At 41.0% G+C, this 22,276-nt stretch overlaps 1 protein-coding gene across 2 annotated transcripts; it reads left to right on the top strand.

The window, feature by feature from the left end:
- The first annotated feature begins 2,536 nt into the window (after positions 1-2,536).
- Positions 2,537-18,410, top strand: LOC133485729 (opioid growth factor receptor-like protein 1). 2 transcript variants are annotated; one of them, XM_061789937.1, is made up of 8 exons: positions 2,537-2,678; positions 3,173-3,407; positions 7,088-7,174; positions 7,895-7,973; positions 8,177-8,255; positions 8,424-8,490; positions 8,708-8,853; positions 15,009-18,410. In XM_061789937.1, the coding sequence occupies exons 2-8, from the start codon at positions 3,222-3,224 to the stop codon at positions 15,547-15,549; spliced, it is 1,185 nt and encodes a 394-aa protein (XP_061645921.1). In that variant the 5' UTR covers positions 2,537-2,678; positions 3,173-3,221; the 3' UTR covers positions 15,550-18,410. The 2 variants fall into 2 exon arrangements, with proteins under 2 accessions (XP_061645921.1, XP_061645920.1); XM_061789936.1 differs by lacking the exon at positions 2,537-2,678 and having other exon boundaries at positions 2,859-3,407.
- The last annotated feature ends 3,866 nt before the right edge of the window (positions 18,411-22,276 follow it).

Below are 22,276 nucleotides of genomic sequence, written 5' to 3'. Positions count from 1 at the left end.
ACCCGGGTCCTCAGAACTGTGAGGCTGACGCTCTAACCAGTTGTCCACCGTGCCGCCAATTATATGTATGTATGTATGTATGTATATATATATGCGCTTGGCTGACTTGGTGGCACATAGAGACAAACACCATTCGCACTCACATTCACACCTACAGGCAATTTAGAGTCTTCAATCAACCTCGCACGCATGTTTTTGGGATGTTGGAGGAAACCGGAGTGCCCAGAGAAAACCAACCCAGGCATGGGGAGAACATGCATGCATTCCAATCGCTGACTAATTACAAGCGACGATCCCCCCAAGCTGAGAACAATAGCACAGTAGCCAACGACTTGAATACCTTCTACTGCAGATTTGAAAAGGACAGTTTCACACCCCACACCCACCCGGCCGCACCGCCGACCACAATCACACCACTGACTTCTGCGTTAACCATCCATGAACAGGATGTGAGACGCATCTTCAAACAACAAAAGATTAACAAAGCGGCAGGCCCAGACCATGTGTCCCGATCCTGCCTCAAAGTCTGCGCTGACCAGCTCGCTCCAGTCTTCACTCAGATCTTCAATAGATCTCTGGAACTGTGCGAAGTTCCATCCTGTTTCAAACGCACCACCATCATTCCAGTCCCCAAGAAACCTGCAATCTCGGGTCTAAATGACTACATGCCTGTAGCTTTGACATCTGTGGTCATGAAGTCCTTTGAACATCTCGTGCTGGACCACCTCAAGAGTGTCACAGGTCCCCTGCTGGACCCCCCTGCAGTTTGTCTACCAAGCGAACAGGTCTGCGGATGATGCAGTCAACATGGGACTGCACTTCATCCTAGAACACCTCGACAGTGCAGGGACCGACGCGAGGATCCTGTTCGTGGACTTCAGCTCAGCGTTCAACATCATCATCCCTGAACTCCTTTCATCCAAGCTTCTCCAGCTCAGCGTCTCACCTGCCATCTGCCAGTGGATTTACAGCTTTCTGACGGGCAGGACACAGCAGGTCAGGCTGGGGGAGGCCACCTCATCCACATGCAGCATCAGCACTGGGGCGCCCCAAGGTTGTGTCCTCTCTCCGCTGCTCTTCTCTCTCTACACGAACAACTGCACCTCAGCGCACCTGACTGTCAAACTCCTGAAGTTTGCAGATGACACCACTGTCATCGGCCTCATCAAGGACGGTGACGAGTCTGCATATCGACAGGAAGCGGAGCGGCTGGAGCTGTGGTGCGGCCGACACAACCTAGAGCTGAACACGCTCAAGACTGTAGAGATGATCGTGGACTTCAGGAGGCATCCTTCGCCACAGCTGCCCCTCACGTTGTCCAGCTGCCTTGTGTCGACCGTCGAGACCTTCAAGTTCCTGGGAATTACAGTCTCTCAGGACCTGAAGTGGGCGACCAACATCAACTCCTGTCCTCAAAAAGGCCCAGCAGAGGATGTACTTCCTGCGGCTTCTGAGAAAGCACGGCCTGCCACCGGAGCTGCTGAGACAGTTCTACACAGCGGTCATCGAATCAGTCCTGTGTTCTTCCATCACAGTCTGGTTTGGTGCTGCTACAAAAAAGGACAAACTCCGACTGCAACGGACAATCAATACACAACCGATCAAAACTGTCTCGGCGCCCTTTGCACAATGGTCATTGCACCGGACTATTGCAATATTAGTCATTCGAACTGCTCTAAGTGCTAGAGGACTCTGCATCTTTTTGCACAATTGTCATTGTCAAAAAAAAAAAAAAGTACCAGCATTACCAGAATACTAGCAACCCTTTACTGCTCAGTGACTGTTTTTTTTTTTTTGTCAATGTCTTTCTTTCTCCAAAGTGTTCTGTAAATTGACTGTCTGTTGTCGTACTAGAGCGACTCCAACTACCAGAGACAAATTCCTTGTGTGTTTTTGGACATACTTGGCAAATAAAGATGATTCTGATTCTGATGCAAACTCCACACAGGCGGTGCCGGGATTTGAACCCCAGTGCCCAGAACTGTGTGGCAGATGTGCTAACCAGTCCACTACTGTTCCGGCTATATAAAATTTTAACCTGCAGTGGATATTAAGAAAAAGTCTACACTGGGTCTGGTGTCTCTCAATTTCCTCTTGGCAATATACCATAGATTCTCAATGTGGTTCAGGTCTGGTGAATTTGCTAGCCAACCAAACATAATAATTCCTTGGCCATTTAGTCTTTAGCAATAACCTTGAGCGAGGTCCCTTCTTCATGGAAGGTATTAATGACTGTCTTCTGAACAAAAGTCAAGTCACCAGTCTGCCCCAAGATGATGGAAGCTAGTGACAACGACTTTGAGACCACTTGAGGTTCAAGAAGCCTTTACAGGTGTTTTAAATAAATTAGAGAGAGAGAGAGAAAGAGAGCAATGTATTGTAGTTAGATTACCCTTGTCTTTGTTTGAATGCCAAAATCTGAGTTTGTGGTGTGGGGGTTGGGTAGGAGTAGTTTTCTGTCACTGTACTGGCTGACTGTAAAGTCACGTGACGCAGCGCCGGTCCTGATGCTGCTGTTACTGGACAGCTACTGTATACAGGCAGTGATTAATGGCACACACAGCAGCAGGCTGGATGATGGAGAGGAATCCTTTAACAGGAAACTGGATTACACATCGCATCATCGTCTTGAAGGAGGGGGAAAAAAAGACAAACAATAATAATCACGTTAAATACCGGTCAGCATTATTTAATCTTATAATAATAGAAACAAACATGTTGTCTACTGTATGTGTCAGTTTTTTTAAATATAGTTTAGTTTTTGCAGTTGTACCTAAATTGCTTTTTTTAGTGTGTCGAATGTACTTTGTCTCTCTCTCTCTCTCTCTCTCTCTCTCTCACACACACACACACACACACACACACACACACACAATCCCCATCTGGAAGTACTAAAGTACTAAGTTATTTTATATGTATAATGCTATAGTAACTCGTCACACATCATAAAATATAAATTTATTTATTGTAGATCGTCGAGTCCTTTTCCTATTGGGCAATGGAGCACAATAACCAACCCTCACATATCAACACGCATCCTCGTTGCTAGGCTTGAAATCTTCTTGTCCTTGGCATTTCAACGCTGGGTAGAATGCAAGGAAAGTCGGCGGCGCTCGGTAGCTGCAAACAAATGTCAGTTTGGCCCATTATAATATTAAAAATGTAATATTAGGAGAGGAGAACCCCCTGAGGGAGCGGGCGCCGCCGCGGCGTGATCTTAAATGGGCAATTTGTTGGGCAACTGGCGACTCAAGGAGCCGAGCACCGTGGAGGAATGCGACTCGACGTGGGGGTCGGACTCGGAGAGCGACCAGCCGGCGGCAGAAGAGGACAGCGGCATCTCCGACAGCGTGAGCCCGGTGGAGAACGAGTGGGCCGCCGGAAACAATGGAGACTCGCCCCCGAAGGTACGGCTGAGTTTAGCTAGGTGACGATAGCACACGGGTGAAAAGAGTCGGCAGACCAAGACGAACAATAACTGGGATATAATCTTTCAATGCAGTTCAATATTACGTTATATATATTTAAAAAAATAAAAGAATTCAAACGTTTCTTTATTGACAGCAATACTTATGTTGTGAACTTCCTACATTACATATTCGCTTCACGTGAGACGAAACATAACATCGCAGCACTTCCTTGTACTGAACACGAAACCGAACACGACAGGCACCCATTACAATATGAACCAAAAATCCCAAATTGTTCACATTACATTACTCTCAAACAAATCATAACGGTCTCTTAAGGAATTTCTTCTTTGGGGTCGAAAACTGATTTTAACATAATGCTTGCACAAACTCTTGACATCCTATATGTGTGCTGTTGTACCAAATATTCTTCCTTTGTAAATATAATAATGCTCAGTTTTGATTGACACTGAGAGGTATGCATTTAACAATATGCATTTTGTAGTTTGCAGTGGTGTAGAACTGTACTGCATTATAATATACTGTAATTGTGTCTAATATTTTGAGTACCTCAAAGACATGAATTTGGAACAGGTCTCTGGTATCATTATGATTTTTACAGTTTTACACCACCACAAACTACAAGCACAATATCTCTGACAGCCTTGAATAGCAAAAATTTGTGTTTGTTACCTTATCAAAGGTGAAACTGTAGATACAGCTCTTGTATTGTTATCATTACACTGTATAGTGCAAAAGGTCAAAATGTTGTGGCTATTCAGTATAGAGTATTCAGTATACTCCATAATACAAGAGCTCAGGAAACATGATTTATAATGTTTGGCCTGGTTGCGTTTTTCTTACAACATTACATTTTATGTATTTGATTGCAGCTAGGCGGCACAGTGGACGACTGGTTAGAGCGTCTGCCTCACAATTCTGAGGACCGGGGTTCAATCCCCGGCCCCGCCTGTGTGGAGTTTGCATGTTCTCCCCGTGCCTGCGTGGGTTTTCTCCGGGCACTCTGGTTTCCTCCCACATCCCAAAAACATGCATTAATTGGAGACTCTAAATTGCCCGTAGTTGTGACTGTGAGTGTGAATGGTTGTTTGTGTGTATGTGCCCTGCAACCAGTTCAGGGTGTACCCTGCCTCCTGCCCGATGACAGCTGGGATAGGCTCCAGCACGCCCGCGACCCTAGTGAGGAGAAGCGGCTCAGAAAATGGATGGATGGATGGTATGTTAATTGACAACTCTAAAATTGCCCATAGGTGTGAATGTGAGTGTGGATGGTTATTTGTTTGTATGTGCCCTGCGATTGGCTGGCAACCAGTTCAGGGTGTACCCCGCCTCCTGCCCGATGACAGCTGGGATAGGCTCCAGCACGCCCGCGACCCTAGTGAGGAGAAGTGGCTCAGAAAATGGATGGATGGAAGGATGATTAAAGCTGGTTGACATTTGAGTAGAAACTAGGGCTCAGTGAGTTGGCACAATAAAGACATCACGATAGATTTTTTTTCACATTGTCCGATCTCAATTATATCACCCATCCATCCATTTTCTGTACCGCTTCTCCTCACTAGGGTCGCGGGCGTGCTGGAGCCTATGGAATAAGTAAATTAAAGAAAATGAAAAAGATGAACATAGAAAAATACAAAAACAATTTTTACCCAACAGAACAACAAATGTAGGCAAATATAAAATTATACAGTGAAGTAATTTACAATCATGACTGAGTGTTTTTGCAGGTATGCAAGACCCATAATAAACAATAAAGATGCTTTTAAGGAAGTATGGGGTCTTAATGGTCCATATTTCACTCACAAGTTGATTTCATGTATTTTTTGCTGAATAAAATGAAAATGGCAGTCTTTTCCAATAATACCAATCCATTTTGGAGCAGTTGCTAAATAACTAATTGCATTTGGAACACCCTCTTTTCATCGCCAAAATCGACACGCCACCGTGTTGGTGTGATGTCAGAGGCAGAAGTGGAAACCAACTTCACTCCATAGCTGGTGTGGAAAAATGAATGTACAATACTATAAAGTGGTAGTAATCAGTCATATTTTATATATTGTCGTTGTCGGGAGGACTCCCCCCACCTCCAAAATGACAACTTTTGGGGGAGAAAAAAACAACTGGAGACACTGCATAGTCTGTGTGGACAAAGGAATTTACTAAAGTGACAGTATGAACTCATATTTTATATATCGTAGCTGTTAGGTAGTAGTAGTAGTTTCCAAACACTGCTTTGTTCAAATTTGTATTTTAGTTTATATTGCTGTCATATATGATTGCACTATCATATGAACAACAGCTATCTCGCGTGAACAACAGCTAGCTGAAAAATGGCTAATTTATTATGGTGTCATTGATTAAAAATGATACAAACACACCAGGCGAGTGCCACATCTTTGCAAGCCTCATGCATGAACTCGCCAATGGCTATTTGAAACAGGATGTGGAAAAGAGAATACTGCCCACGTCAGCCACGCTGGTGATTCAAAATCGGCCATGTCAAAAGCTGCCTGATAGAAGCTGAAGTGAGCACGCTCATTCTGGTGTGTGTGAGCGGTGTTCATGGTTTAGTTTTTTCCTCCCTCGCTTCGTGAAACATTTCGATCCAGCTGCTGCTGGCTAAACAGACAGGCTCATGGGCTTTGCCAGCTGCGAGGTAGCAAAGCCGCTGCTTGAAGCATATCGCGATCTACATTTGAAATGGCGATGGTCAATGTGTCCTGCAATTGTCATTAGTTCTCGCAGCTAAGTAGCCACCTTCTTCATCAATGCACGAGCCACGAATCACAATTCAATATTATAAAAAAGATGTTATTATTCATATGAATTCATCACAACATTTAGTGTTTGTTTATGTGTGCCCTGCGATTGGCTGGAAACCAGTTCAGGGTGTAACCCGCCTCCTGCCCGATGATAGCTGGCATAGTCTCCGGCACGCCCGCGACCCTAGTGAGGAGAAGCGGCTCAGAAAATGGATGGATGGATTTAGTTCTGGCCTGCTGGAAAGAGTTGTTTATTGTCTGTAGTGGCTGTATCCAATGTTCGGTTGGTCATAGTATATAATGATTTCTTGCTTGCATTTAGTGAATAATGCCAAATACAACAAACTTACCACCAAAAATCGCATGCTGAATTGCAATCGCAGCAATTTTCATACCCCAGTGCCAACCCCGCTAGTCCCTTTTAAAATGTGAATATTATAAATGTCAAAATATCATACTTAATATGGTGTTAACATTTTTTCTACTTGCAAATTTGCATCATTTTTAATAACAATACCAATTACATAGTTTCAGAGTAAAATATAATACAATGCACAATACATTTAATGATCTAAAAATTAGCAGGACTGAATACTCAACTCAAATGTCTTCTGCCCACAATACTCCTCATGGTCATATTTAAAACAGTATGACAGATGACACGAATGATTGCTGTTTTGCTGAACAGCTAATGCTACCTAGCATAAGCACAAATGTCACACACATTTCTGACATGTTTGACTGAGGAAATACAAACAGATCAGACCACTGTGATTGACGGGAAATTCATCCAGATTTATGATCGCGATAAATTTCATTAATTTATTCGCCCAGAAACTGGATTATCTTCTTTTATATGATTCTATTGCATTTTTCTTTTTCTTCCTCCTGCAGCTGACTGACTCTCCAGAGTTTCTTCCAAAGATGAAGAGGAGTTTTTATGCTGCCAGAGACTTGTACAAATACCGCCACTGCTATCCGGTAAATGCAGACACAAACACAGCAATGAGAATATGTTGCTTTGTTTTTGGTTGTTTTAGAATGTAGATGTGCAACACAACGACTGTATGTCGCACAATACACTGTAAGTGTACATACAGGTGTGCAAAAGTCTGAACACAATGAGGATATGGATGAACTGGACTGAATTGTTGCGCAGTGTGTGGGGTTCTGTGACTAGTTTTCATGAGTGGGTGACTGCTGGCCTCTAGTTTTACTGTGATTGGAACTTTGAATCGCAGGTGAACGGTGTCACAACGTCGCAGATGTAACAGCCAATCAAAAATGCCATGTCATATCACATAATGTTTCACAAAAAAAGTACACGGTGTAACAATAATTCTTAACTATATTTAGAATTTCATATCTAATAAGCGAAGCGTGGAGAATCTGTTGACAAAATGCACGTGAGCTTCACAACAAAAATTACCTTGGGTATGACGTTACATCCAGCCAGCCACAGCCAAGCCGTACCAATACAGTATGTGTGTGTATGTATGTGTATGTATGTATATATATATATATAAGAGGTGGGAAGGTAGAGGTAAACCATGGTATGGTCTGTACCTTTCGGGTCACAGTTTTGTACATTTTCGGTATGTTTTTTGAGGAGAACTTTTATCTCTCACTTTTATCTCTCTCAAAATTACCCCTGTCAAATTTATTTATTCACTTTTGGACTTTTTGTTGTTGTGTGTGCAGAATTACAAAAAGTCCCGGCAACCCAGCGAGTACCGTAACCTGCGTTTCTACCTTAACAAGATCCCACTCGTACCCGATGGTGAGACAGACACACATATACACATACACTATGTGCACAAGACCTATTGACTGTATAGAGAGGGGCGATGTTGGCTCAGGCATTATTGTCTTTTATTTGGCGAAAGGTTGGGTTTGCTTTGGAAAGACCAGAAGATGAGTGAAGTGATTCCACACATCCAGCTAAATGTCCATTTCTGATTATAATGTACACTGTCTTTTTAGGTATCTATATAGAAGAGATTTTGACAAGGTGGAGGGGTGACTATGACAAGCTGGAGCACAATCACACCTACATTCAGTGGTAAGACACACTTCACATTTTACAGTCAGTAATTTTCCATGTGTGTGGCACCAATTGAAATTGTTAACTCCACAGAAAAGTTGGAATGAATGACAGTCATCCTGAGATTCTGTACTTTGTTTATGAACAAATGTTCTTTTTTTTTTTTCTTTAATTGTTGGGTGGAAGGCTGTTCCCATTACGAGAACAAGGGCTAAACTTCTACGCACATGAATTGACTCAGGATGAGATTAAAGTAAGACACACACATGCACACACACAACACATTATGTATGAGCAGTATGTCTACGGTTTTGTATTGCTCAAGGAATTCATAAGAAACAAAAGTCTTCCAAAGTATCTCCCTGTGTGAGTGATATGATGCCGATCATGAATATTAATATGGCTATATTGGTTGATATTTAGACAGAAATGTAAATTACCATTTGTAACTGTCATTATTCACTCCTCAGGAATTCCAAAGCACTCGAGAAGCCAAGCGGAGGTTCTTGGCAGCTTATTCCTTGATGTTGGACTTTTATGGCATCAAACTACTTGATAAGAGCGGAAATGTTGCTCGTTCTTCCAACTGGCAGGAGCGCTTCCATCACCTTAATGAGTAAGTGCACAAATGATTTCACATTATAACATCATCTACACGATGGATCTGACTGCACTTTCGGGAAGTTTCTGTAATATGCAACTATACCTGGTGGAAACACTGTTGTGTAGATGAAGCAATTGTCTCTAATGCGAGACATGTTGCAAAGTCAATAGGATCTCTAAGTAAAGAGCACAAAATAACCAGAAAAATTGAAAAAAAAAAAAGAAAAATTTTTCAAAGTATTGTTTTGGTGTGCTGGCGGCTTTTCCAGATGACTTTGGGCAAGAGGTGGGTACAACCTGAACTGGTTGCCAGTCAATCGCAGGGCAAACAAACAACCATTCCCTCTCACATGAATACCTACGGACAATTTAGTCTTCAATTCACTTATCATGGAATGTGGGAGGAAACCGGAGTACCCGGAGAAAACCCATGAAGCATGTTATTCCCAACACAGAATCGAACAAATGGTAATCAATTCCCCTCAGGAGACCAATGTAATCTAAACTGTACAATTTAGATTGCAATTGTACATTACGGACTATAAACCCTCACCACAGACCCGTGACAGCTCCACCTCCCTACTAAATGAGCTAGATGACTTATTTGCTCGCTTTGAGGCACACAACAGCACTCCTGCACACAAGACTCCACCACCCCTGGTGACCAAGTGCTGACACTGACCCTGGACAGCGTGAAAAGATCTCTCGACAGGATCAACACACGAAAATCCCCGGGCCCAGATAAGATACCTGGTCGCGTTCTGAGAGACTGTGCAGCTGAACTCACAGATGTCTTCACGGACATCTGTAACACCTCCTTGAGTCAGGGTGCTGTCCCCACGTGTTTCAAAGCCACCACCATCATCCCGGTCCCGAAGAAGTCGTCTCCCTCCTGCCTCAATGACTACCGTCCGGTAGCACTCACTCCCATCCTGATGAAGTGCTTCGAGGGACTACTCATGCACAACATGAAGTCCTCCCTACCCCCCTCCTTGGACCCCTTTCAGTTTGCATATCGGTCCAACCGTTCAACCGATGATGTCGTCTCCACCGCCCTCCACTCTGCCCTCAAACACCCGGACTCTAAGGACTCATATGTCACACACTGCTGTTCATAGACTTTAGCGCAGCATTCAATAACAATAACATCATCCCTCAACAATTGATCTATATATTGGACCAGCTGGGGCTCAACACTTTGATGTGCAACTGGCTGGTGCACTTTTTGACAGGGAGACCGCAGGCAGTACGGATCGGCAGCAACACATCCAGCACCATCACTCTGAACACGGGGGCCCCTCAAGGTTGTGCGTTGAGTCCCCTTCTCTTCACCCTGCTGACCTATGAGTGCACACTGACATACAGCTCCAACCTCTTCATCAAGTTTGCAGACGACACAACTGTGGTGGGTCTCGTCAGCAACGGGGAAGAGACAGACTACAGGAGTGAGGTGAGCCGCCTGGCCGGGTGGTGCACGGACAAAAATCTTTCCCTAAATGTGGAAAAACCCAAGGACATTGTTGTGGACTTCAGGAGAGCGCACTCCCAGCATGCTCCCCTGAACATCAATGGTGCTGCGGTGGAGAGAGTAGGCAGCAACAAGTTCCTGGGAGTGCACATAACCGTGGACCTCTCCTGGACCAGCAACACCTCATCACTGGCCAAGAAAGCCCACCAGCATCTCTACTTCCTGCGCAACCTGAACCTTGAACCTTAAACCTTATATCAAGCATTTCCCCCCCACAATTTATCAAATCACATCAAACCTTATTTATAGTAGAAGTAGTACTTTTCGTACAGTGATGTGCATCTCAAAGTGCTTGACAAAGTTAAATTCAATCCCACGTGCGCACGCACACACACACACTCACAGAGTTAAAAACTAAGAAAATAATGCAATGATCTATGGCTTGGAACAGAGAAAGCAAGTGGGAAACGCATCTTAGGAAGCCGTCTGCATTAAGAGGAGACAGCAGACCGCGGCCACAGGACACCAGCATGGAGCCCCAGTGTAGTGGCGCAAGGGGAGCCACATATGGCGACTGAGGACCCCATGAGGCAGGACCATGGCCACGGTCATTTCCAGCTCCCAGTGCAGAGGGCTCCCTCTGAGGAAAGACTGAAAGATACTAAAATAATTATAAACATACATAAAAACACATACTACATAAAACCCAAATGTACAATGAAGACCTAAGACTGTAAAAAATACCATAGAAATAAAGATAAAATACGATAAATAATACTAAAACATTGAAAACATCCATCCATCCATCCATTTTCTGAGCCGCTTCTCCTCACTAAGGTCGCGGGCGTGCTGGAGCCTATCCCAGCTGTCATTGGGCAGGAGGCGGGGTACACCCTGAACTGGTTGCCAGCCAATTGCAGAGATTGAGAACAACAAAATAAAACAGTTCTAATGTACGTTAAAAGGTACATTAAATATTAGTTAAAAGCTAAGTTAAAAAGGTGATTCTTGAGCCTGTTCTTGAAAACATGAACGTTCTCTGCGTACTGATGTGCTCCGGCAGGCTGTTCCACAGACGGGGGGCATAAAACTGGAAAAAAACCATCATTCTTCTCGTTATGTTTATGTTTATCAGTTTATTTTTGAAAGGGGACAATGCAATTTCATAAAACACATGAAGTACACATGGTTAAAAAAGCCAGAATTAGCCAGAAGGCTAGTTTTCATCTGTAGTCCCCTGGCCATGATGTAAAAAAGCAGTAAAATACATCTACAAGACAATATAATACAGGATACATAATCAAACTATACTATTAAGAGAGAATAAAACCATAATTGTTTTGATCATAACAAAAAGACAACATAACATACTTGTCTTTTAGTGTTGGCAGCTATAGGTGTTAACTAGCCACATTTTCAGTTTTTTTGTGAAGGCCTTGTATGTTGTAAGCAATTTAACCTCCTCAGGTACTGAGTTCCACTCACCAGCGCTCCTCACTGACCAGGCTGACTTACTGAAAGTGCTCCTGCGCAGAGGAATGAGACAGTCACCTCTGACAGAGCCTCGAGTGACACGCTCAGAGCTGTTTCTTTGGCTGATGAACTCAGCCAGAGGAGCTGGGGCCAAATCATGCAGTACTTTATAAATCAAATTTAAATCTGCAAATATGTGAAGACTGTCCCAGTTTAAAAGACTATATTTTTTTTAATTGCACAGTGATGATAGTGCCTTGGTTTTTTATCCATCACTTTAATTACTTGTTTGTACAAAACTTCCAATGGTTTTTTTGCATTCTGACCAGCCTGGGACCAACTGGTTATGCAATAGTTAAAGTGACTAAGAATCATCGAATGCAGGTAAATTTTTGCAGCTTCAGTTGACATTTCATTCCGAATTGCACGAAAATTTGCGAGGTTTAATTTGATATTTTTACACAATTTGTCAATATGGGCTTTAAAGGAAAGCTGGTAATCTATTATTAACCCAAGATATTTGTATTGGCTGACAATTTGCATTTTTTCTCCATTAACAAGTATGTCGGGGTCAGGTGATACTCTATTTGTTTTAGTGAAATACATGCCTACAGTTTTAGAAACGTTTAGCTGTAGACAGCACGCCTGCAACCAAGTTGTGACACAGGACATTGTATTAGTGAGTTTAGCAGCAACAGTATCTTTGGAGCAACCATGAACAAAGAAAACTGTCGTCTGCATACATTACGCACTCTGCTTCAGAGCAAACAGTGGGCAAATCGTTGATATAAAGACTAAATAAAAGGGGGCCCAATATTGATCCCTGAGGGACTCCAGAGGTTAGCCTAAGAGACTCTGATCTGCAGTTGTTAACTGATACAGATTGTGTTCGGTCATGCAGATATGATTCAATCCAGCTCACAGCTTTGCGAGAGAAGTTAAATGTTGAGAGCTTGGTAAGAAGAAGAGAGTTATGTCAGCTTTTATAATGGTTTTAATAATCTAATGGTTCTGTGACATGCTTTCATCAAAATACCCCAAGGATAAAAAATGACATGCATATTTATGTACCATTTTTCTTTCTGTCTCAACATCTTTGAACTTTAGTGGCTGGCAGTCTCATGCAAGTCAGCTCCGCCCCTCATCCTACCTCATATTTTGCTGGCTAAGATTGGGCGATTAATTGAAATTTAATCCTGATTTTGATTTTGGCTACTCACGATCATAAAAACGCTAAAATCAAAGGAAAAAAACGGCGGAATTTTGGAGTAACGCGCTACCGGCATCACTGTTCATAATGTACCTGTGGATGAACCCGATAAGCGCGCTGTCTCCACAATGCACATGAGCAATGTACGCATTGAACCACGCTTCATTGAATGCGGGTGATCGAGGAAGCCCCTCAAAATGTCCACACTCTCTCCTTTGTAAAAAGCAAGCAGTACTAGTTCAGCTAGCTGACTGTGAAAGTGGCAAGGTACAGAGCTAGACGCCGATATTTAGTTTTCCCCGGCTTTATATCTTGTTAAAGCCATTCCTAGTGGGAAGGATTTAACCTGATGTGCAAAAAATGCACGTAATGTGATAAAATGGCTTGATCGATTGAAGTGGATAAAACTCAAAATATTGAATATTAATTATTAAAGAACCAAAAATCTGTAAACTATGTGGTGGCCTGACATAAGGGGGGTTAACATGGAGCCGTCAATTCTGATTATATTTAGAAGCCCAATCTGAATGAAAATGTAAACACCTCAATCGCAATAAACAGGCCAAATCCGAATGGAATTTCATTAGGTTTCCCAGGGTCGAATTCTCCTTTTTGCCAAAGCGATCAGAACAAAATTTTCGTCATTGTAAACTGTGAATCGGAATTGTGCCGGGATGCGCACTGTCTGCGCATGCTCTGTCTTTACGTAAATGCGCAGTGATGTCATTGTTTACGCAGGTTAATATGCCGGCTTCCGACCAGAGCTCATATGCCACGGAGATGTTGTTTTTAACTAGCGTAATTTCTCGTGTATAATGCGCACCCATGTATAATACGCACCCCCAAAGTTGACCTTAAAATTGTGGAAAACCCTTCTACCTATGTATAAATCATTTTTACAATGCATGGTTTTGCTTCTACCCATATGATCAAAACATGAACTATCTGTATTTTAATCGGTTTTTTTTTCAAAGAATTATTCTGAAGTTTAGCACTTTATTTGAACACCTAATCCTTTTTTTATTCACTTGCTCTTATTTTGAAATTAACAGCCCTACTTTTATTTTGTAAATTAGAAAACACAGTTGTGCTCATGTTTGATTACCCAAGCATTTCAGAAAAGCATTATCATTAAACAAAACATAACCATAAAGAAATTAATGATGATTGTTGTTCAGTCAGTCGTATTTAAAAAAAACAATATTTCACAAATTCTGCCAGCGTATGTAAACTTATGAGCACAACTGTACATATATGCAGTCATACGTACCCCTGTCATATGGGAATGAAAGTGTACAGCTTCTTCATAACCACTAGATGGCGGCATACATTTATAAAATGTGAAAGTCCCCCCGTTTGCCCCTATACCTATGTATAATGCGCACTATTGACTTTGACAATTTTTTGGGGGGGGGGGAAATGCGCATTATACATGAGAAAGGATGGTATTTGTAACTTGTTTTTATCAAGCCAACCAATCCCAACTACTGTGCAAAATAGATGACGCACCTCCATCTTGATAAATGCCGTGACGTCTATGTCAATCTGCGCACGTCACACAGCTGTTCTGATTAAATGGAGCACACAATTGGAAAAGATCACGCCATATGTAAACAGTTGACCAGAGGTCTTCATTCGGATTGATTTCAATCGGAATGAAAAAAAAGTCTCCATGTAAACTATAGTCCCATAGTGGTCCCAGGTAATTGTTCATGTTGGACCCTGTCACTGGTCTAATACTTTTGGAAGTACAGTACAGTATTCAGAATTTCATTTTTTAATTTATTTTTATTTATTTTTTCAATTATGGCTGCCCCTACTTTTATTACTACTGCTACTTCTACAATATTTCTGTCCCTCTTTTGAAAATTTTACCCACCAAAAATAATCTCCCCCACCCCGGGCCAGTTTTGTGGTCCCCCCTGCTCCAAATCCAGAATTGCCCCTGTTATTCATGTAATGCAAGAATGAAAAACATGGACTCATGCAATAGTCTTTATGTCGCTCTTTTGTGAAGGTCACAGCACAACTACCTGCGCATTACCCGCATTCTGAAGTCGCTGGGCGAGCTCGGCTACGAGGCCTTCAAAGCGCCATTGGTCCGCCTGTTCTTGGAGGAGTCGCTACACCACAACACACTTCCCAACATGCAACACAGCATCCTGGAATACTTTGTATACACCATCCGTCAGCCAGCCGCCCGCAGACGGCTGCTGCGCTACGCCCGCCAGCACTACAGGCCTGCTCACGCCTTCCTCTGGGGTCCGCCACCTAAGAGATCCAAACCTAGAAGCGGAGATGTTGGTGCTAGTGTGGGGGCTGGCAGCAGCGGGATCCGAGCACCTGCTCCCACACCGGAACCACAGAGGAGGGAGGAGATGAACTTCATCCCTTCCTCTGCATGTAGCGGGACCCTTGTGTCTTTTCACGATGCTGCGACGTGGCTGGAGAGAAGCCCGAATGGATACACACCACTGGGCTCCAACATGGATGGACTGGAGGGAGCACTTATTATGATGCTAGGGAGGAATGATTACAGCGAGGTTGTTCCTTTGTAAGGTGCCATTTGACTGATACTGACTTTTAAAAAGTAAAGTAGACATACAGGCATTAACGTGAAGAAAAATCTGCTTGTTCTGTAGCTTTTTAGGACCCCATATTATTAAAGATAAAACTAAGACATACTGTAGATTATTGTATTTATCATTATTAGTTATAGTAGAATATCCTAAGGGCTTATGATAAACACATACAGTATTTGCTGTTGATTAATTTAAGCTGTGCTCAAGAATGTTAGCGAGGACAGGACAAGAAAAACTAAATGTTATGGACTGAATACCCCAACCATGTGAACTTGTTCAGGCCTAAATCAGGGACATTTGAACACAAGACTAAAGATGCCCTTATATTTTTTGGTGATTTGGAGCTTTAGCCAACTTGATTTCTGATGTTTTGGAGCACTTCTGAAGCAGGTGCTTGCCATCGATACAGTTAATCAAATCCTGAACGTGGAGCCACGGTAGGGACCAGAATGAATCTGGACAAAGCCTACTTTGTATAACAACGTGTGAAGCGGGATTTCAGGGAGAACCTTTCTATTCTTACTTTTAAAACTCAGTAAAACAACAAACCTGAGTAGGCTAAGAACGTATAGCAATACTTTATCCATTCTATATACTTTAGAGTACCGGTAATGTGAAACTCAGGTTTTGTGCCTGAGCCCTGTTAAAATAGTAGATGCAAGTTGAAACTTATATTTTTTGTTACTTGTAAAGACATTGCACACCTACTAGTAAAGACAGATTAATGTGGCTCACTGGTATTTATATAGCCTTTTAAGATCGGCCATGCATTTTTAGTGAGTTAGCTACTTTCATTCTAAACAGATTAATGCAATAAATAACTGCAGGTCAATGACACAAAAATGGCCAAATGTATTTTTGCGGCTCATGAAACCTTCCACGTTCCAGTCTTGATTAATCTAAAACTTAATATCTCCGCAAGATCAAAATTTTAGTACATGGCTTACAGGATCTACTATTGTTTTTATGATTGAAAATAGTTGGTAGGTAAATTTGTTTTGAATTACAATTATATACATAATTATCTATTCATTAAATAACCAACTAATAAACAAGGGGTAACCACCAAATTTGTAACCATAAACTATTTACAGATCCTTAATAATGACACTCATATGTCAAGTATGCTGTACAGTACCTCTAAATATTAATTACAAACACATTATCAATAGTGTTTGTCTGTTTTGTCAAAGACTATAGACAGTATCTTTTTTTTGCCTGAATAGAAAAGTCAAGTCTGCTACTGGAGGAGTTTCAATTGTACTTTTAAAATCTACAGTCTGTCATGTGTTGTGGCTAATATGGAGTATGAGGGCTGCATTGAAAATAAAATAGATTATGCAAATAAAGTCGTACAATTCTGTATACAAACAATATCAATAAGTTCAGATTTACAATAAGAAAGTATTACTACAAGAGAATAGTTGGAATGTTATGAGAATAAAGTTGTAGAATGAGCGTAAACAATCAGAACTGCTGCGAGGACAGATTCCAACCATTCTTACATCGTTGTTACTACGTTTTACCCTCGTAACAGAACTTTTTCCACATGATACTACAGTTGTCTTTTTCTGTAATTCTACATTTATTTTATTTCCAGTGTGGCCCTTTGTGAAGTAGCGAAGAGGAGAACATGTGATATTCAGATCGGTTGAGGCAAACAGTGGACTTGGACTCCCCAACTGGCTAAAAATAACAGTTGAATAATATGTGTGCTGAACTTTTTTTTTTTTTTTTGGGACAATCTGTGTCTTCCCGTTAAAAGCGCTGTAAGATTACTTCAAAATGCTGATATACTGTCAAGAGAGCTGTATATACAAGTGCAAGCTATACTTTGTAGGATTCACATATTTATAGTTAATATATGTCCATTTCAAGAGTGAATATACACATAGGCTAAATGACAAACTGACTGTGATAGTGAATTGTATGTGAACTATGAGCCCATAAATGTGAGTCTTTCATACTCTATTATGAACATGCACTAAAAACACAGACTTAATTCTTATTTTATTTGTTTTACGTGAGCAGCGCCTTATACCAGAGTGAAAATAGTAGTCTTATATCCTAGGCTCTGTTGAGTGTCTAAATGTACTGTATATTCTGCATAAGGTTGGCAAGATCGCCGTTTTTGGGGTTTTACTATAAATAAGACAGAGCACCGCAGGAAGAGTGTCTTTTGCTCAGCCAGACAGGCCTTAGCAAATTCATTTTTAAATATAATTTGGCAGATGCTAGTGTTTGGAAAGATGACGCCTTTATTGACTTCCCGTAGTGTTCTTCCTGCTGGCTGACGTACCACAGCCATGCATTTGATAAAATTGTAAAAAATAAATAAATAAATGTTTCAGGTGAAATGTGTTCACATGGGCTAAACTGGTTCACTTTTTTGCATACTGTATGTATTATCGATACTGTTTATGTGGATATGACCCTAGTTTGGATAAGCGGTAAAGAAAATGGATGGATGGATGTATTATCTATGCTGTATATGTGGATGTGAGAGTGTGTGTAATACTATTAAGTGCCTCTTTTGTAGTTTATTGGTGTCTGAAAGGATAGAACTTCCCAATCACTTCTTGTAAACAGTTTTTGTATAGAATTTTAATGATCTATTTCAATATAGTCCTCTTCAGTATGAGTAATTATCTTGCTAAAGTAAAGGAATATATCTCATAAACATTGTATTGGGCTCATTTAATCAATACTATTGTTCCGTGGTTCACTATTATTATATTCGTACTTACTTCCTGGACTTTACAGTATTAGTAAGCTTATACAATAATGTAAAATGAATGCACATAATATGAAATAAAAATTGGGCTTGTGGTTGAAAAGTTAGCTTGTGTTTATTTCAGAAATGTAGCCTTTGGATTTTAAGAGGTTACACAAAAATATATTTAGAACTTACAAGAGCTTTCGACAAAGTGAGTATAATTGTAAGATTGACTATATTTGTCATGGTCTGTGTTTTGGTTTGGGTTGTGTTTAGTTTTGTTCCATGTTTTCCTGTGTTCCATGTTTGTCGTGTGCTCATTAGGTTGTTGTGTCCACCTGTTCTCGTCTACTTTGTGTCGACCAATCAGCTCTCTCCAGCCACTCGTGTCTTGTCCAGGTGTTCCTCGTTGTCTCGTCAATTTGTTTGTATTTAGTTCCCTGGTTTCTTTCAGTTCTTGTCGGTTCATTGTCGTTGTCACATGTCTTGCCATGTCATAGTCGCCAGTTGTTTTTATCATTGTGATGAAATATTATTATTTTGAGATTCCCGCACTCCTGCCTTGCCTCCCTGCTTCCCTGCAATTGGGTCCACCATGTTCTTGCCTTGCGTTCCTCGCCTTTGCCTTAACCACGTACGTGACAATATTTTGCACAACTTGGATGAAAATCAAGTTGAACAAGTGAAGAGCTCATTTCCAAAATGATAAAAATGATTTTTTATTCTAAGAAAAATGACTTTTATCCAGACCTGCCAAATTTACAAACATTAATTGTATCTTCCGAAAACAATTAATTGGCAATTGTCTGAACACGTTCAACAGTTGTTAACAGAGTCTTTGGCACGATCAATCATTTATAAATTTGGCTTTTATCCCATTATGGAATGATACAGGACTTAATCCATTCCAAGATCATAAATTCCATATTTTTGTCAAACTTCCAAGAATAAAGATAAAAATCTATTCTTCAATCACATTTGTATTGTTTTATTTCAAACCAATTGCAGTAATTTATCAAGATAAAGGCATGAATAGTCTGAAATTGTCCAAATACTTATCTAACTCCATTTATACCAGTGCATTAGAATTATTTTCTCACTTTCTAATCCGTACATTGAATATACACTTGGTTACTGCATGCTAGCTCCTTTATCTCATTTGTGTGTGTTTGTGTGAAATTGACACTTTCCTCTGAATTCTTGCCTGACAACAGATGGCATCTCAATGTGCTTCCTGTCTTCTTGTCCTTCATATCCTGCCAGCACAGTGTGCTCCATCCACACTGCTGTGCCTTAAACAGTTGTTTTACAATATTCGTTTTATTCTCTCAATCCTTTAGGGTAGATCAGGAGTAATTACGTTGTACAAAAACTGAGAAGTAAATGGTGATTTCTTCACAGTATTCACATTTTTGGAATTCCTGATTTTCGGGGTTTTATGAGCTGGAAGCCCAAATTATGTAAAAATAAACAAATACTATTTAAATTGTGGGCCCTGAATCTATAATCTATGAAAGTTTCACTTTTTGAATGGAATTATGGAAATAAATAAACCTTTTCATGGAAAGGGTCTGTAGTCCGCTTTGTGCCTGAAGTCACCTGAGTAAAAACCTCCACTGTGCTGACCAGAAAACATCCCCTTAAGGCAGGGGTGTCTAAACTACGACTATTTGTGGTCGTCTTCCATTTTTCTGTGGCCCGCAGCATATTGTAAAAATATTTAACATGGCCCACACTGCTATTAAAAAAACAAAAAGGCAAAAGTGTGGGTGTCAAAAGTGGACGGGTTGTGACACCCACATCCTACTACTACAGCTACTACTAATAATAATCGTAAATTGGTCTGATATAGAGCTTTTCTAACTTGCCAAAATGGAAAGAAAATATACAATGAAAATCGTAACTAAATTTCTCTTCATAATCATAATCAAGATGATTCAGTTTTAAAGGCAGAAATGGTTTACTCCAAATTCTGTTCTGTGTCAATGTCCAATTAGTGAACATATCACATTAATGATCCTCATGTAAACCGCTTTAAATATGTTTTTACTACAAGATGTGCTTATTTCAGGTTGCTCTTGTTTTGGTTCTGAATGTGGACGTGTTTCGGCTGCATAGCCAAAAAATGCAAAATCCTGAAATATTCTAAACTATTTGTCTTCTCACCTTTAACAAAAGGCGGTGATGTTGCAGTTTTTTTCAAGATAACTCATATACAGTACACTATATAAAATAATTTAGAAGTACTTGATGAATTGGTTTGAGCATGTTTAATTAGTGAATTGAAGTTGAAGAATGTCAAATTGGCACTTGCATCCTTCTATTATTCTCAAAGGAAGATGAGGGCTCTTAAGATCACATTTTCCATTAAATGCTGGTATGGTGTGATCAGCTCAGTTCAGTTATTCGTTTGAGACACCAACATCCTCTGTACAGTATTTATTTGACATTACATTTTTACAAAGACACCGCCGAGCCCTCTTACTCCTTTGTGTCGTGTCCCACTGTTTCACATGACAAAGAAGGTTCACGCATTGCACATTTGATTGGTGTCAGGTTAAAGGGGTGTCAAACTCATTTTTGTCACGGGCCACACTGTTACGGAGCCCCAGACGTGACATGTAAAAAAAAAAAAACCGACTACTTATTTGTGCGCACGAGCTACTAATTTGTGCGTGCGAAATAGTTACAGCGTGCGCACGAAGTAATTGTTCGTGCGCGTGAAGTAGTTACTGCGTGCGCACGAAGAAGCCGTGGCTCCGTACTGGAGGGTAACCAAATCGAACGCACTCTTACGGACAAACGACACAGCCGAAACTGCAAGACACATACAATGGCTTCAGGGTAAGATTATTTTCTTATCATGTTCTAGTCAATATCTTATTATTCTATATTTAGGCAGTTATTTGATTGGGTTTATGTTTGCTACTTTGTTACAGCGAGCAGTAGGCTACTCTTTGTGTGTTTGTAGGAACTGCAACTCTGCCTCGACTTTCAACTTCGAAAGACGGTGTGCTCGATTTACCCTCCTGTCCAGTATGGACTTCGTGCACACCCTGTAACTATTTCGTGAGCATAAACAACTACTTCGTATGTAGAGAATAACTATTTCGTGATGTAGTACTTCGTGCGCACGAAATTGTTTATTATAGTAGTTTGGGCACACAAAATAGTTGTTTTCACCCTCTGGGGCGCCGTACACTGCAGTTATGGTTTGCGCCTGAAGGCTGTTACGACTGTGGAGCCATATACTGTAAATGTGTAATCGCCTCATCATATTTCATATACAGTGGAACCTCGGTTTTTTGTATGCCCTGTTCTTTTTTTGCCAAAATGTCCCAATTTTTATTACATCCGCTTGGTTTTCATACAGTTGAAAATCGTTAAAACACTAAACACGTCTGCATATCTCCTAATTTTCTCATTTTAAAATGTTTGCAATTTCTTAATGTTATTAAAAGTAAAGACAACTTTAAATATTGGTCCCGAATAACATGAAATAGATGCACGTAGTTTGTTTACATGGGCCACATGAAATAATATGGTGGGCCATATCTGGCCCCCGGGCCTTGAGTTTGACACCAATGTGCTAAAACATACCCTAAATGGACAACCTTATTGCCTTTCATTTTTACTTTAAGCAATATGTGTGTACATAATATACATTTACATATTTGACAGGAACTTACAAATAATTTGTCCGTTTGTGCAAATATTCTCTCTCTCTCTCTCTCTCTACCTTCTGGGCTATGTCATATAAGTCCTAAGTGTGTGAATGTGTGCCAGTTCCTGCTCGGAGGGAAAGTCATGACCCAGGTTGTTTGGTCAGGGAAAAGCAGCCAATCAGAGACGAACCGCTCCCCGTTTCCTGTGCTGTATGGGAAGTATTCCGCAGCACTTGCAAGGATATCAGAGGAGTTTCGCAAAGCTGATAAAGGACTGAAACAGCTCTTTGTCTAAGCTTGTTCTAAAATGTTGTTGTTTTGG

The sequence above is a fragment of the Phyllopteryx taeniolatus genome, chromosome 11 (assembly GCF_024500385.1).
Source record: "Phyllopteryx taeniolatus isolate TA_2022b chromosome 11, UOR_Ptae_1.2, whole genome shotgun sequence".
NCBI lineage: Eukaryota > Metazoa > Chordata > Actinopteri > Syngnathiformes > Syngnathidae > Phyllopteryx > Phyllopteryx taeniolatus.
This window is presented reverse-complemented; position numbering and strand designations above follow the sequence as displayed.